This window comes from Antrostomus carolinensis, unplaced genomic scaffold, assembly GCF_000700745.2.
Source record: "Antrostomus carolinensis isolate BGI_N321 unplaced genomic scaffold, ASM70074v2 scaffold15562, whole genome shotgun sequence".
Classification (NCBI taxonomy): Eukaryota; Metazoa; Chordata; class Aves; order Caprimulgiformes; family Caprimulgidae; genus Antrostomus; species Antrostomus carolinensis.
In genome coordinates this window covers 1-17,191 of record NW_010300289.1, presented here as the reverse complement: position 1 = coordinate 17,191, position 17,191 = coordinate 1, and the positions used below count along the sequence as shown (strand labels likewise).

At 45.4% G+C, this 17,191-nt stretch overlaps 1 protein-coding gene across 1 annotated transcript; it reads left to right on the top strand.

Moving 5' to 3' along the window:
• The first annotated feature begins 678 nt into the window (after positions 1–678).
• LOC104517670 (zinc finger and BTB domain-containing protein 18.2) lies at positions 679–2,119 on the top strand. The gene has a single exon (XM_010163095.1). It carries the CDS (start codon positions 689–691, stop codon positions 2,117–2,119), a length of 1,431 nt encoding a protein of 476 aa, XP_010161397.1. The 5' UTR covers positions 679–688.
• The last annotated feature ends 15,072 nt before the right edge of the window (positions 2,120–17,191 follow it).

Here is a 17,191-nt window from a genome sequence, read left to right as displayed (position 1 = left end):
TAATTTTCTTCCTCGGCCTTTAATGACTTCAAGGGAAACTTTTTCCCTTTACCTCCCACCCCCCCGCCCCTTTCCGCATGCGGGGGCCGGGGCCGCTCCCCTCCCCACCCCGCTCCGCTCCGTTCCGCTCCGTCCCTGCAAACCGCCGCTTTCCCGGCGCCAGCCGCCGAGGTTGTGTTGTGATTCGGTCCATAACGACTGAGGATAAAGTTTAAATGTGCGTGTGTATCTGTGTGTGACGCGGGTAATACGCGTTATTAAAAGATGCCCCGAGTTAGTGTCGCTGGGGAGACAGCCTGGGAGTTTTTGCCTTTTTTTTTTTTTTTTTTTTAATGTATGTGCTTTCCTCCTCTTAATTTTATTAAAGTGCTTAGTGGGAGAAACAAAGGTTGGAGGGGCTGCTGCTTTACTAGCTTTTGTTTACTTCCAATCAAGTTTTTCCTGTTTGGAGCAGGTGTGAAAGGATGAGAAGCATGTTGTGTTGTGGTTGTTTTGTTTTTTTTTTTTATTCTTCCCCCCCTCCCCCTTAATAAAACTATTACAGACAATTAACAGTAAACGTTATCTCCAAGGCTTTTTCTTTGGCTTGGGTTACCAAAAAGCTGATCTGTTTGTTACAGCTGCTAGGAGGCTTTAGTTTACAGTAGCATTCAAGTTTTTCCTGTTTTGAACAGGTTATGAAGGAAGAATGGAGTTTCCAGACCATAGCCGCCAGTTGCTGCAGTGTCTGAGTCAGCAGCGTCACCAGGGCTTCCTGTGTGACTGTACTGTTTTAGTTGGAGAAGCTCAATTCAGAGCTCACAGAGCCGTTCTTGCCTCTTGCAGTATGTACTTCCATCTTTTCTACAGGGACCAGTTAGACAAAAGGGATATTGTGCATCTGAACAGTGACATTGTCACAGCCCCTGCCTTCAGCCTGCTGCTCGAATTCATGTACGAGGGAAAGCTGGAATTCAACAGTCTCCCAGTTGAAGATGTACTGGCTGCGGCTAGCTACCTTCACATGTATGACATTGTGAAAGTCTGCAAGGGCAAGTTGAAAGATAAAGAATTATGTTCGGAAGAGAAGATTAATGATGAGGCGGCGAGTTTGGAGAAAGCGGAGCATTTTCTAGACGCTGGAGTGCCCCTGGTCCACGAGTTTGACCCAGGAAACAAACAAAAATTCAGCGTTGCAGAATACGAGAGAGCAGCGGGCAAAGAAAAGGTCAGCAGTCACCCCGCCTGGTCCTCTGATCATCTAAGTGTCAGCTCTGTGCCGACAGAGGCAGAACCCAGCGCCGCAGCAGCTGGAAAAACAAAGGCTAATGTCAATAGTTCCACAGGACCTTTGTCCCAAAGGTCTGTTAACCATCCCCTGGCTTCGAGTGATGTGGACTGCGCGCTGGATTTGTCTTTCAAGCCCGTGCCGGGGAGAGATTCCTTACACCCCTCCTATGTCTTTGGACAGCTGGCTTCCGACAGCCAGCAGCAGGGTACCGAGCCACTTGTTAAAGATGAACAAGACTTGCTGTCAGATCAGGAGGATGGCGAAGCCAGGAGTCCGGAGAGTCAGCATTTTGGGAATTCAGCCAAAAGCCTAGTGACAGGGTTAGGACACATGTTCGCGGGGAATGGCAGCTCTCATGCCCGAGAGGAGGATATAGATCACGAGCGAGATGAGAGCGAGGACGACATGGATTCATCGGACATCTCCTCCTCAGGCGTCCTGGTGCCTCCTGGGCATATCTGCATTTGCCCCCTCTGCAGCAAGGTGTTCCCCAGCCCCCACATCCTTCAGCTGCACCTCAGCTCTCACTTCCGCGACAGGGACGGCTCCCGGACCCGCCTGTCCCCCGACGGGTCGGTCCCCACTTGTACCCTCTGCGGAAAGACTTTTTCTTGCATGTACACGTTAAAGAGGCATGAGAGGACTCACTCGGGGGAGAAGCCCTACACCTGCGGCCAGTGCGGCAAGAGCTTCCAGTATTCCCACAACCTCAGCCGCCACGCGGTGGTACACACCAGGGAGAAACCCCACGGGTGCAAGTGGTGCGAGAGACGGTTCACGCAGTCGGGGGATTTGTACAGACATATCCGCAAATTTCATTGTGGCCTTGTAAAGTCCTTGGTTGTTTGAGACGTGTGAATTTTTTTTTTTTTTTTTAATTTTATTTCCCCCCATCCCTTTAAAACAAAACAGGAAAAAAAAGGCAGCATCTGATTTTTATTTCCACCCCCCCCTCCTTCCTTTATTTTATTTTGGTGATACTCACTTCACGTATATGATCTTTAAAAGATGCAGAGGTATACACTCCAGAGGCCTTTTAATGCAATCCTTCCACCTCTCCATCTCCCTCCTTCCCCTGCTGCCCTCCCTTCCCAGGCTCATCCTTTAGGTTTTCTCTTACGCACCCAATTTACATTATTAATGTGAAATGATCTAAGTAACTCTGCAATGATTTAGCATCTGTTTTCATGCTGGAAGTACTTGCTTCGTGGTTAGGGGTTTTTTTGTTTTGTTTTGTTTTAGTTTCAAAAAAGATTATCAGCAAATTCCGAAGAAAAATTTGGATTCCATTAAGCTCCCCTGATGCTCTCTGTGTGTTGCATAGACACATCCAAAGAGATGAACTATGATTTAAATACATTTCAGTGTAGAGAAACCTGTCTGCATATCGCAGAGTAAGCGGCCGTACTCTTATTTATAGAGCTCAATGAGACCTTAAATTGGCCCCAGTTGTAAAGGGGGTTGAGGATTCCTGGCTGCATCTTTGGTACTGGTCATTTTTTATTCTCTTTATTATATTAGAATAATTCTGCAATCAGTCCTAAAAGCTGAAAGAGAAGTTTTCACCTTGGGACTTGACTTAAATTTTCCCTTCCCACCCATCTCGTCTGAGGGCTGACCTACCGAAAAGCTGCTTTTTGAGCATAAAATGTGGATGGAAAAACACTTTCTGTCTGCAGCGTGTTCACTCCTGAAATATTGAAGGATGCGCACGAGGACATATGAGAAAAATCATATGATACGTGAATATTTTCATTCCCATGTTGACACCCAGGGGCTGATTCTGTTGCCTTTGAGGTCTCGATTTCGGGCTCCTGGAGTGTTTTAATTCAAGGTAACTCATACCACGTGTGTTAGGAGATGCCCTGCTATCTTCTTTGAAGAGTTTGCTGCTATGCTAAAATCAGCAGCTCAGAATTTTTTTGTTTGTTTTTATTTTTTTGAAGTTGGTGATTCTCTCTGGGCCAAATCCTGTGCAATCGCCAGTATTTCAGAAGGCCAATATGAAGCTAAACTGCTGGAGGGAAAACATAGCCCAGCTTTTCCCCCCATGTCCCATCTTTTCAGGGGAGGTTTTTGGGGTATTTTTAGGTGGGGTTTTTCTTTTTAGTTTGTTTGTAAAGTGAGGCTGCCTGTGGCTATAACCAGTTTTACTCCAGATAACTCAGTTACTTGCCTAATAGAGCATCCTTTGGTCTGTGCATGTTGGTAAATATCAGATTATTCCCTTCCAGTCAAATTACCCATTCAAGGTACATGTAGATGGGACTGAAATAATAATAATAATAATATCTGAGGGTTTTGAATGTCATTCTGCTGCGTTAGAGTTGCTTCGCCAGCTTTCCTGACACTCCTGGAGTTCTTTTGTGAAACTTAAGCGTTTATTTTTAAATGAATTTGAAGCACTGAGTTAGATTATTTTTAAAAGTTGTGCTTAAAATACTGTATTTCATTTTATGAAGAAAAAATTTCCCAATGCCTTCCCCCTCTGGTCCAAAACCTGAGTGCTACCTGCATAAATAATATGGGATTGATTATTATTTTTATTTTTTTTTTTACATAACTACTTCCTCTTTTAAAGAAAATCAGGATATACTTGTTACAGCCTCCTCTTATTATTCATCTCTTAAACTATGAATGTACATGTAATGTGAAATTTTGCTTTTATTTATAGTTTTGGGTTTTGTTGTTTTGAGTCTAATTTCTCGACTGTAAAATATTTTTGCTGAACCTGTTACATATGAAAGTTGTGGGAGAGTACTGTATCTTGAACATAAGTGGCTTTGGTACTGTGGTCTTATTCTACTTAATCAGTTTTTTCTTCCTTTTTTTAATTGCCTTTTTGCTGTGATTGGAAATAGCACTGAACAAAATCTACTAAAATTAAGTTATTTTTCTTTCTACTAAAATTAAGTTATTTTTTTTTTCCTGAAGATACTTGATACAGTATTTATTAGACTTTTTTTGAAGTGGAATTATTACTGTTAATCTATTTCATAACTAGTTAATTTACACTTCACTTTAAGTTTTATTACAATGGGTTTTGCATGTTGAACAACATGTAAAGAGTTTAATGTAGAGTCAGCATTACTGAAGCTGGTAATCTTAATTTTGCATTCTTGTGACACTTTTTTGCATTTCAGTCTTCAGTTTTTGTTTTTTTTTTTTTTTTTTTTTTTTTTCTATTTTTAGAAGATCATGAAATAGGATGTGCCATAAGAATATCATTAGCGTATGGAGCAGGGAAAAGTTGAAACAAGTTTGTGTCTGATCTTAGTATAGAAATAATTCATTAAACTGATGCTATGAGCATGCTCTGTACTGCAGTGAATATGGGGCAAAAGTTGTTTTTTTTTTTTTTTTTTTTTTTTCTAAAAAAAAAAGAAAAAAAGAAAAAATACTTTCTTTACTACATCATGAACACACTGTTCTCATAGTCTGGTATTTGTGTTCCCACTCCTCATAGCTTGAATTTCTAAAGTAAAAAAAAATGTTTGCACTTATTTTTTTTTTTGTTCTTAAGGTGACTTTTTTGGCTATCTCTCTGTGTGTCTCTCTTATTTTTAAGTTGCAATAGCTCGGAGCATGTTTTCAAAATGGTTCATGTCTCTACAGAAAAGTACTAAAAACATTGCACACTTACGCTTGTCTCTTCATCAGCTATTTCACTGTGGGGCGGTTACTGTCTCTGTAGGGGACAGTCCTGCTCTGCATTTTAAACACTGGATTTGTCTTCTACAAACAAATACTGTGAAGTTAATGTAAAAAAAAAAAAAAAATCATTGATATTTTTAATTGTTTTTAATCTCGGTGCAGTTCAGATTAAATATGTATATTTAAAGACACTAATTTTTGTGGGAGAGTTTTATAGAATACAGTATGTAGAAAAGCTATTGGAATGGAATATATTTTATAAAAACGTTCTATCACTGTTTTATAGTGAACTATTTTTTCTTCAGTGTTAGCGTAATACTGTTAGTCTAGATACGACAATCGCAGGAAGAGTGATTCAAGCTACTGTTAGCGCTTAGTTTTGCGTGGAGTTCTGTTTGCAACTGTATTGGTATGTGCTGTACAATGTGACAATCGTGACTAGGATTGTTGTCTTTATAAATTTACATAAAATAAAACGTGCTAGAATTGTAAGCTTGAGCCTCCTCTTCCCCCTTTAGTGGAAAGGATGTGATGTTTGGGGTTTTTATTAGTATTTATTTTTATTTTATCTTTTTTTAATTAATATTTTACTGGTGTTTGTGCTTTTTTTTTTTTTTTCTATTTTATGGTGGTTTTTTGTTTTTGTGTTTGGTTTTTTTCAGTATTATTATGATATACTCTAATAATGTCTTTTCTTTTTCAGGACCACGTGGAATTTTAGTCATGTGAGGAGTTGCCGTATCTCAGTCAGAGCCTGACTGAGCGTTTCTTTAGTCACTGGGCAGGACAAAAACCAGCACCACTTCTGCATTTTAACCAGAGTGTCAGGGAGGTGTGAACGGGCTCAACTCTCCCTCCCATGCCCTGAGCGAGCCTTGGACCAGCCCTGCTCCGAGTGTACAGCGGCAGGCGGGCGCTGGGGACCAGGTGATGAACCTGTGGATGCAGAAGTGATGCAGTGTGCGAGGACAGCCCAGCCAAGGGCACCAGTGCCCACCGGCATCCCAGCGCCGTCAGGCTGATGGAAACCACGTCAGCTAACTTGTGTGAAGGGGTTCTCTTAAGCACTGAATCTCTCCCAGGCATGGGAGGGCTGAGGTCTGACCCAACCCCTGCTAACATCCGCGTTAAAACTTGTGTTGACTTTAGCAGGGGCTGGGATTAGGGGAAGAAGATGCGAGTTGTCCATGCCAGCTGCTGCTCAGGGAAGGACAACAGGCTGGTGGGTGGGTTTGCACCTGTATTACGCACACTGCGTCTTGCGTTTCTTGGTTATTTGGAGGTGAAGGATCCCGGCAGAATCGGACTGCCTTGAAATGATGCTGGTTGAGGGATGGGCAAATTACAGTTAATGCCGGTGTGGAGGCACAGCTATCTCTCTCCTCCTGCTATTGCATAGCCACTTCTTTGCAATCATCTTAAAATAGATAGGTATTTCTTGTGTTCAAGCATCCATCCTGCCTCGTAGAGCTTGTGCCTCCATCCCTACGTTCAGGGAGGGCAGAAAGCTGCTGGAGATGTTGTGGTCCTGCTCCAATGTGGTAAAGTGTTATAAACTGTAAATATATACATTTTAAAATTTATTTTTTAAATTTCTACCATTGAGGGGTGGGTGTCTCTGCAGCTGCTTATTTGTGGCGTGCTCTCTTTCCACTCTTTTCTGCTGTTGTGGTTGTATGGAAGAGGATTCAAATGCATTTTATCCTCCAAAAAATTAACTAAATATATCAGAATCTGGGTGCTGTGCTAGAGAAGGGGGAGGCAAAAGGCTTTTCTTTGAGGGAGAAGGTGCGCAGAAAGAAGTGAGCTTGAAGCTAAACCTGGGAGGTGGATGGCTTGCAAACAGGCTATAAATAACCATGAGTAGATTGAGGAGAGCAGCCCACATCTACTCTGGCATGGGCATGCTGTGCCCATTTTCTTTGTTGATAGCAATTGCTAATGTGAATTCTGGCACTCCAAATCCTGATGCCTGTTGTTCTGATAACAGAATTAAATCTTAGGAATGTGAAATATAAAAAGCTTTGAGAAGAAAGCAGGCGACTGAGCAGAGACTGGAAAGGGGGGATGTGGGGTGTGTATGTCCTGGATAAGCAAAGGGATCCCTCTGGGCAGGGATTCCCCTGGTACCCTGGGGGCAATCCTACCCTTCCCTATGGGAAAGGGGGTGGCCCCCAGGAGCATCTGCTGTCATCTCCTGGGATTAAAGGAGGTAATGGGTTCCTTAGGTTGGCAAGGGTCAGTCCTACCAGTGCCAGCAGCTTGCGTTCCTCCCGCCCTTGAAAATCCTGGTTCTCCTTGGGGTGAGTGTTGTGAAATGTTTTTATTTATTTTTAGCTTTTGTTTTGAAGTGCTAAGCACCTTCTGGAGATGGTCTGGCCTTGGTAGGCACGGGGGTAACTGTGGATGTCTGGGTGCATCTGGCCACATGTCATCAAATGCCACCATGCACCTGGAGACCACAGAGGAATGGCTTTGTCCTCGTTTGGGTGGTGGGGGGTGGGCTTGGACCAAGTACCTCCCAACCACCGAGGTGAGTTCATGCTGGTCCATGGGGATGTCACCAGGTGAGGTCCCTGGTGCTGTTGTGGGAAGCAGTGTGTGGCTGGACCATATTTATTGTTTAAATTAGATTGTCACAGGTGAAATAAGCCTCCAAGCCTGTTAACAAGGGAGGTCCTCTGTGAGAAGCAGTTGGGGTGGAGGGGTAGAGGGACCTGGCTTGTTGGTAGTACCATCACCATCCAGCTTCTACTGGTGCTCAGGGCTGGATCCTGCCACCCTGAGCTTTGCTTGCTGGTGAGTATCTTTCTGTGCTGTTTTGCTGAAGAAGGCACACAGCAGAACATGAAACAGAAGCTGTTATCAGAGGAAATCAATGGCAGGTGTGACCCAGCAAAAACAGCCTGTGTAGGACAAAGCTGGGCTCAAGTGAAATGGAGTTGAGCCTACAGTGCAGTTGGTGTGTGAAAACACCTCGTCCTGGGAGGAGGAGGAATTGTGAACAGGGCTGCGAGCGACCTGCCTAGAGAACATTTTGTCTCAAATGACTTGATGTTTTGTGCCGGGGAGGACCTGGTTTGAAGTGCCGCAGATTGAGCAACTTTGTGCAGCAAGGTGTCTTTCATACCAACCTGAGCAAGGGGTCCTGGTTTCTTACTTTTCACAGGTGGGGGTGAGCTGCTGCAGAAGGATGCTGAGCACTTTCCAAGCGTGCACTCTCTGTCTATGTGCCGTAGCCCTCCACTCTCTTCCTAACTAGCTCTTTTAATCCCAATTTAAAAAAATAATAAATTGTCTAGGTCTGTTTAATGGGAGGAGAGCGAGCAAATGTGTTAGTTATTGTTACCTGTTTCCTGTTTGTTGTTCCCTCTCGTACAGCTGCACACTTCTGTACGCAGCTGGCTCCTCTGCCCTTTCAGAATGATCTGTTGCAGAAAAGAACTTGCCAACCCAGCTTAAAAAATAAAAAAAAATTAAAAAAAAATTACACAAAACCCCCATGAAATCCCCTGTTAATATTCTTGGGCCTTGTACGAGCATCAACCTTGTATGTGCCCTACCCCAGCAAGAGGAGTTTGGCCCAGGCAGGGATGAGGGCTGGTGCTGCCACCAGCCAAAGCAGCCTGTGCTGGGCAGTGCTGCTGGTGTATTCCAGCAGCAGAGGGTGGGTTCCAGCATCCCAAGGGATTTTGAAGCACTACACATTGTAGACCTCGAGACGGAGTTGCCAGAGAAGGGATGTTATCAGTCTTAATAACATAGGAATTTGGGGAAACAAAGGTTCAAATGACGACCTTATCCACAGGTTACTTCTCCCTGGGGATAACTGGGCCCACACACTAGGTACTCTCTGTTCCCCAACCTTCCTTATCTCTCTCTTTTTTTCTGTGCTATCCAGGTGGTGTTACGAACCATCTGCTGCAGTGATTCAGCAGAATCCATTTAGCACTTTCCCAGAGAGGCCAGCATCTGCCAGGCAAGGGGGAGACCATGGGGAAGCTCTGCACATCTGCCGCCGTGTCTGCGAGCAAGGTCTGGGGTCAGCCCCTGAGCCCCTCCCGGCCACCCTGTGGGGTGCAGGTTGTGTAGGGGAGCACAGCGATCTTCACCTTCATCACTGTGGCTTGTTTGGCTTGATTCAGGTGGTTAATTATCAAATGGCTGTTTTGGCTTTGGCCGTGGAAGGGAAGAACCTCCATTGCACTTTGTGATGTTCTGCGGTGTCTGGTCGGTGCTTGGCAGGCACTGGGCTTCCTGGCTGGCACAAGACAGGAATGAGACAGTGCCATCTTCGTTACCAAGGTCATACTGAGGGAGCTTGGATTCGAAAGCACAAGCATAAAAATACAGTGTCTCCAAAGTGGGGGAAGTAAGGCAGCTCTGGTCCAGCAGGATTTTGCAGAACACATGCAGTGTGGGGCTTGGCTGGGTGTATGAGTGGAGCAGAGGGTGTTGCCAATTCTGCCTTGGGTATCACAAATTCCACTTATTCACCTTGGGTAGGTCCTTGAGTGTGAGGATCGCCTGACTTTTGCTTCAGGGTGGGGGGAGGATGATTGTTCAGATAATACGAAGAGTTTCATTAGCGGTGCTGACTTCCCAACATATTGGTAAGACTCGAGCTAATGCTTGGCAGTGACTGCTGGCAAATACTGAGTCAGTATAAAAAGTAACTACCTGGCAAGGTGTTTTGAAAGCCTGTATGCATTTGAGCCTCTGGCAGGAAACATAATACATCTTGTGTTAAAAAATCCATCACATCTGTGCAATGTGCACTGAACAAGGAACAGGAATGGGTCTTGACATTTCTCGTGTACCAGAAGGTATCTTTCTTTTACAGAGGGATAGTGACATTTGGAGGAGCAGAAGCTTCTCTCTCCCTTGCTTTGTAAATTAAATAAAAATATCTTGGTTTTGGTAGATCAGGTTATTTGCAGTGACTAGGATTTCAGCCCTTCTGATGTCTAATCACTTGTCAGAAGAAGCTGGTTTCCTTTTAATAATTTCCTTAGAGATCCTCTTGCATGTCTAACAGTTTTGTTTCTGAAAATGTTTAGTAAGCAAACCCTTTCACCTGCTGCTGTCAGAGAACATGCACAAAATCCTTGGAAGAGGATGGGAAGAGACTTTGGGCATGTGGTCTGTCCTACTCCTGGGCAGGGCAAACTCAACATCAGTTTTACCTGATAAATAAATATGTGTCTAACCTTGCTTGTGGGAACCTCCTCAGGCAATTGTTTGCCATGCCCACCTGTCCCTTAGCCTGGAAAGCTTTTTTCTCTCCCCCTAATATCTAGCCCAGGTCATATGCTCTGATGCCTTTGTCTATCCAGATGGATAAGGAGGGAGGCTCTAGGCAGTGCGATGAGTGAGCTGTAAAAATGGGCTTATATGGTGAACTGATGCAATTTATAAACTAGACTGGGTGCAGATCCTTGGGCAAAGCAGCCAAGCTGCAGAACAAACTTATTCTAAAGCCCCCTGAGTGTTTTATTTCATGGCCAGTAGAGATACAGGAGGCCTCAGGGCATAAGCTGCTGTCTGTCTGTGGGCAGCATGAGAAATGGGCTGGTGGGTCAACACATGCAGAAGTGACTTCTGTAAAATGTGCAAGGTTAAGACCTCACTGCTATGTTTGTTCTTCAGGAAGCTTTTACAGACCTACATCTGCTTGGCCAACAGTAGGTTGTGTTCTCCTGTGCTTTGTCTTAGGCTGTGAGCTTAAAGTAGAATTTTGATCTCTCTTTTTTTTTTTTTTTAAATTTTTTAAATGAATGTTACTGAAATTTTTAAGGGGGGAAAAAACCCAAACGTGGTTGCCTTCCCTTTCTTGTAGCCTTCAAATTGAACCTCTGGTTCTGACTTCAGAAATAACTCAATTAGTCCCTTACTAATTAAACTAATTTTTCTCACATTAGATTGGAAGAGTGTTCAGATACATTGTGCTAGGAAAAGGCAGCCAGGCTACACCAGGTCTTATTGTGAGACCCATTAGACTAGAGTTTGTAGGACCAGGGTAGTATGTGGTACTGTTGGTAAGGGAATGAGGTAGTGAACGTGACCGTCCTTCCTGCATTCTGCCCTGTAAGGTCTGAGCACTTCAGCAGATGTGTGTTGAGAGTATGGTGGAGAAACTCACTGCTGGAGGGGAAAGGATCTGGTGCTGCTGGGGAACTGCCAGGAAACACCTGCTCTGTGAGACCTGGTGCTGCAGGTACCTGTATCTGCTCTGCCTTGGGCTGGTGGAAGGGTGAAGTGGCATTACTGCCTGCTCACCATCATCTCCTGGTGCTTCTCCTACATCTGGGAGACAAACTCTCAGCTCCGTGCTTCTGAGGAAACATGGAAAGGTTGCTTAAGCTCAAGTTCACCCAGGAGCTTGAGTTTTGCTCTAGCTGGGGAACAGGTCTGAGGGAGCTCTGCTGAGCTGTTTAGCTTCCACCCAGTCCTAGTTTCAATGCCATGAAACTGGAGCACTGGAAGCTGTTCAGCTCCACATATCCAGAGGTGGTAGTGTCTCAAGCACCTGATGTTGTCTCATCAGGACCTTCTCAAAGATGGGTAAGGAAAGGAGCTGGAGTCAGTGATGCCATTCAGTGCAATAACCCAGGGGTGGCAGCGCTTGCCCAGGAGGGGTGCAGGCAGAGCTCTGGCCTTTGACAGGCTTTTGGGACCTTGATCTTGCTGTTCCTGACCTTGAACTTGCTGTTCCTAACCTTGACTAGTGCCTCATTGCCAAGGATGCAGCCGGCAGTGCCTGCAGGTGGTTCTCCATCCCCTTCTGCAAGAGCAAGACTTGTCCAAAGAGACAGTGAAGATGAGAGCCAGGCTCTGTACCCAGAGGGTGGGGACAGTTTTGGGGAGGGAGGAATCTGGGGTTGAAGACTTGAACACAAAAGGGACAATTGGTTTTTGGAGCTCTGGACATGGCCTCACCCTAAACTGATGGTAATACCGCTGCTGCTCCTTGCTGCTGGTGCTAACAGGGCTGAGATGCTCTGGCTCCCAGTAGCACCAAGTTCCAGCAGGGCAGAGAAACTGCAATAGTTCTGAGCACTGCATGGAACTGCTCAGAATCAGCACAATCAGAAACTCTTGTTCCCTCTAAAATTAGGCTAAAAAGTCACCCGAGACTTTCAACAACAAAAGCCAACTGTCTTACTGGGCTCGGGGTTTTTAAGCCTTGCTGCTTGTAAAACTAGAATTTAGAAGATCAGATAATACTTTGTTCTACAGTATTTGCAAACATCAAAAGATGCCAAAGCTTACTGAACACTGCTCTGAAGCATGGTATGAGCACAGTGACATTCTTGCCATGTTTCACTGTGCCTCCAGTCGCATATGGGTGAGTTCTTGCAATGCTTTAGTACTCACCTTCTAATCAGAAGTCATGTCTTTTTAATTTATTTTAAACACAACAAAAAATGTCCACTGCTTTCAGGAAAAGGAAACATAGGAGATTTATATTAGAAAATTATTTTTCAAAATATGTGGTTTTGTCTGTGTGTTTCTGTTTTTACTGGGTCTTCAGGCTATGCGATGTGGCTGTGTGCAGTTGATGGAGCATGGGGGAGTGCAGGGAGGTATCAATAATGTATCTACAAAACCCAAACTTTTTCCTCAGGATGATCTCATGCACAGCCACGATATCTGTATCTCTTAATTCTTCTCTCAAGTTGACAGATCTAAAAGCCTTGTTGCTAAAATGTCAGTGCCGGGAGTTTCCTTGGGAGAGCCTGTCTCCACGTCATGACCTGGCACAAACTCCCTTAGCTCCTACAACTGCGTGGTGTTAAAGGGTTCTGTGCAAGAAAAATAGATATAGCGAGAGCTGTACTGCATCGCTGGCTTTTGGCACCACAGCCAAAGCTGGCTGATTCAGTGGGCTTTAAAATGTGAGTTTAAAATCTGGAGTTTAGTTTTTTTTTAATTTTATTTTAAATTTGCTAAGGTTTGCCATCCTCATAGATTTTCTCGTGTGGAGGTGCTGAATTGCAGAAAATATAATGCACTTTCTATAGAAAAGCTTCTATTCTGGTTTGGCTGTGTCCTGCAAAGCTCTGTCCTGGTGGGGCAAACTCCAGTGCAGCGGTGCAGACTTTTCCCCATGTAGGAGCTGTTGAACAGCCTCTGATGTTGCACAACTTCCAAGCGGGCACAACAGTGTCGGCTACCTGCGAGCCTCTCCCTCTTCCTTGTGTACTTTGAAACCCCGAGGGAGGGAGAGCAGAGAATGAGTAAGTCATGGGGAACAGATGTTGCACAGTAGCAGCGAAACAAATATTTTGTGTTTATACTACTTCCATTCAAGGGTAATGTTAACACCAATGCATCTGTGTTAACTTGCCCTTTCCTCAGCATAATCCTGCTGCAAAGCTGTTGGAGCTGGTTACTAATAAAAATCTGCTTGGAGAGGGGCGAGCACTGAGCTCCTGAATATGTGCAGTTTGGTTCCTAATTCTGCAAAGCGCGTTAGTTATTCCGTTGCTTGTGTGTCATTTCTTCCCCTGCCTGACCTGTTTGCTCTTCCCCTGCCTGACCTGTTTGCTCTTCCCCTGCTGCGAGTGGTGGTTTGCTTTGCGGGGAAGGAAAGACACTATCCAGAAGGACTCTGGATTTTTTTTACATCTTTTTTTGTTGTTGTTGTTTGTTTTTTTGTTTTGTTTTTGTTTTTTTTTTCCCTCCCCAAAGGAGTAAGAAGCAGATACCCTGGGTGGGTTTGGTTTTTTGTTTTGTTGTTTGTTTGTTTTTTTTCAATTCTAGAGAACTGCCTGTGCCTTTCTCTAGGCCTTTTCTTACAGACGTGATGGGGTCGGGGTGCACAGCTGCCCCTCCATCCCCTTGTCCTCAGCTCGGGAGGCTGAGAAGGATATTATCCCCGTGGCAGCATCTGGCTCTTGGCAGGCTCTGTGGGCAGCCGCGCTGGCAGGGTTTGGAGTTCCCTTTTAGCTTTGTCGTGTGGTAATCTGTCAGTTGGCTCTTCAGGCTGCCTTCTTCTCCTGCATGTTTTTTTTCTTCTCAACAAACCTCTTAATCTGGAGCTGGTCAATGAGAGCTTTGAGAATGTTCCCTGGAATTGCTCTCCATGAGGCATTTCTTTTGCTTTGCTCCAAAGAGGGACTTTTGGTAAATCTTTATTTTATTATAATACTAGCAACAGGGGAAAAAAAGCTGATCAGGTTCCTAGTAGCTCAGTGGAGTCTGTTAGTGTCAGCAGACAGAATAATTTACTCAGCTGATTGTTCTGCCTCTGATTATTTACAGTAACCCTAAAAGCATTGCCTCCCTCCCCAGGAAGGAAGCGCTGGTGGTTTTAAACAGCAAGAAAAGACTTTAAACAAACCAAGAGTAAAATATGGAACGCCAGCTCTGCTGCTCCTCTTGAAAACAAGCTTGTTCAGGGACAGATCCTCAGCTGAAGTAAATCCTGCCTGTCCCTGGGATTGTGTCACCACGCAGCGTTTCAAAACCGTCCCCCAAGGATATTGCTATTCTCTTCTCCATGTATGAATAAGGCACTTACAGCGCATAGCTGCTATATTACAATTTCCTAAGAGGTGCTGGCATCTGGAGAGATTACATTCCACTGGCCCCTGGGATGGAAAGAATGAGTTCAAGAACAAAGAATGAAATCCTCACTTCTGCGCTCAGAAATCCTATATTCACCAAAGGGTAGGGGCAAGCTGGTGGCTGGACCTCAACAGTGCTGGTACTTGGTGCAACCTTCTTTTCTGCCAAAAATTGGGCTGCACTGAACCATCCATAAAATTAAACTTAATTCCACTCAGGCTCAACTTGGGTGGGTGGGTGGATGGGGGCGGGGGGAAATCACCAGTGAACTTTGTGACACCAAAATGTGTAGGATTAACAGCTCTGCGATGCGCTGTCTATTTGCAGGACTGGCATGGTTCATGCTGTGGTCTTGGCAGCCGTGGCACAGCCCCGGCACCTTGCTCTGCAGAGACACCTTTCTGGGTGGGAGCAGGATGTGGAAGGACTGCCTGCCTGCCAGCTAGCGTTGAACCACCACGCAAATTGCAGTGTAGCTGCAAAAAATTGAGATCGCCCACTCCTAGCAGTCTGTGCCATCGGCTGTCTGGCAGGATTGACGGTTGTCACTACCGAACGCTGCTGAGCTGGAGCCAAAATCAAATGAGTGGATGTCCTCGTGAGCCTGCTCAGGAAGAGAAAAAAAAGCCACCAGAACCCTTAAAAAACCTAAGAACTTCTTTTCAGTTTAGAAACTAAAGAGGCTTGTTCCACTTTGTAATTGCTTAGCTGGGAAGAAGGGCTGGGGAGTATTTCTGCTGCACATGAAAGTGGAAGGTCACAAGTTTTCAGCTGTCTCTCCTTGGTACTCTTTCAGGACAGAGGAGACTTTGGCAAGGAGGAGGGAGGGTCTCATCTTGTATTAAACTGTTCCTGGGACCAGGAGGGATGTTGAACCATGGCCAGCCCTGATCTTAACAGCTGTGCTGTAACATGTTGTAGCCACAGAGGACAGGCTGATATCTCAGTGTTTTTCCCTCTTCCCACATGGACACCCAGGCTCTAGGTCACAGTCATAGCAGTGGCTAGTAAGTGATTGCAATGAGGCAACCGGTTATAACCTACTTGGTAAAGGTGGGGACTAGATTTCCTGAATCCGAGTGAGTGGCGTAACCAAAAGGTTTTTACAAAATCCTGGTAGGAACATGATGTTAGAGCCCAGTTCGACTGAATTGAGCCAGCTCTGTGCCAGCAAGGCAGAGATCAGGCCCTGGCCTCCTGTAGCCCTAGCACGGGGTCCACTCACCTTTCAGTCTCCAAATCATTCGCAAAACAGAGACAAGACATATCTGGACCAACATGTACTGAAAGGTGAGAATAACCTGGAGAATGGTGCGGATTAATCAGCGCTCCTCACCTCTCAAAAGGGGGACAAAAGGAAGGAAAGCAAGGCAGAAAGGAAGGAGACATGCTTCCTTTTCTCCTCTATATTGAAAAAATTGCTTATTTTGTCTGCTTCCTCTTTCTTTCCCTCATGTCCTTGCTGTGGTAAAGGTGCAGAGAATAAGAAGTGTTTTCCTTGACTGTGTGTGCCAAGTCCCTCTCCTGGGATGGGGATACTGTGGGAGGGCTGGATCTGATCCTGCCTCACCTGTTATTCCCACTGGTACTGGTAATTCGTATTTTTGAGGGGTGGATCTGAACTAAATCCATTCAGATCTGGGCCCTGCTAGAAAAGTGGTGCAGCATATTCTCCAGTCGCATTAACAGATGTGGTGCTGAAGGTGTCTTTGCCTGCCTGAGCTGAGGAGAAGCCTCCTGCCTGGTGATGTGGCATCTCCTGGATGTGTCCTTGTGTGTTCTTCTAACATGACCTGAGGGGGCTGATCCTGGCAGTGAAGGTGGGTACTGCTGGGGGACATCCTAGTGCCTGCAGTGGGGAGCAGCGAAGGGACAGGAGCACGCTTCTTTCTGTGGCATTAGCATCACCTATGTTGCTCGTTCCTTTTGGGTACCAAGTTGTAGAGCTAAAATGCATGGTATTTACTGGCTTGGCACATAGCAAGAGTGCAGCTATGTATGCTGCAGAGATTCGTGTGTTTGTCATCTCACTAAGATGCTGAGCACCAGCTGTGTAGTACTACTTGGTGCAAAACGAGTGGAGAAATCAGCCAGAAGGCTGCAATGGCAGCAGGAAGGCAGGGACCCTGTCCCCTGCCCTGCAGCCCAGCACTTCTTTGGGGTTGTATCGTCTGAGAGATGGATCGTCCCTGCTGCTCCAGGCAGGGAGGTGAAGCTCTCCTCTTCCTTGGGAGCTTCTTTCCTGCTTGGCCAGCGAGCTCTGCTCTTCAGATGGACGATAAACATTTATAGGAGGAAGCATAGGAGCACTGTGCTGGGCAAGCACTGCTGTGACTGATCAAAATAAATTATTCACCTAAGTCAAGTCTCAGTTTGGAGGCTACCTAAACAGTGTGTTTGAAGCAAACCCTTCCTCTCTGAGCAGGCTCTTCCTCTCTGTGTTGGCTTCAAGAAGGGTGCTTGCCCCATGCTGCCGCCTTCCCACCTGCGGCTCCAGATCCAGCTCAGCTTTGCAACCCCATGGCTACCTTCAGCTTGAGGGATCCTTCCATTGCTTCTTCTCTGCTTTAGAAAAAAACAGATCCGAGTGTTGTGCCTACCCCTGGGCAGGTGCATGGAAGGTTAACTGGCTACTTGTTTGTATCCCATCAGAGATGATCCTTGCAATCCCAAACATAAATACAGGCTGGGCTA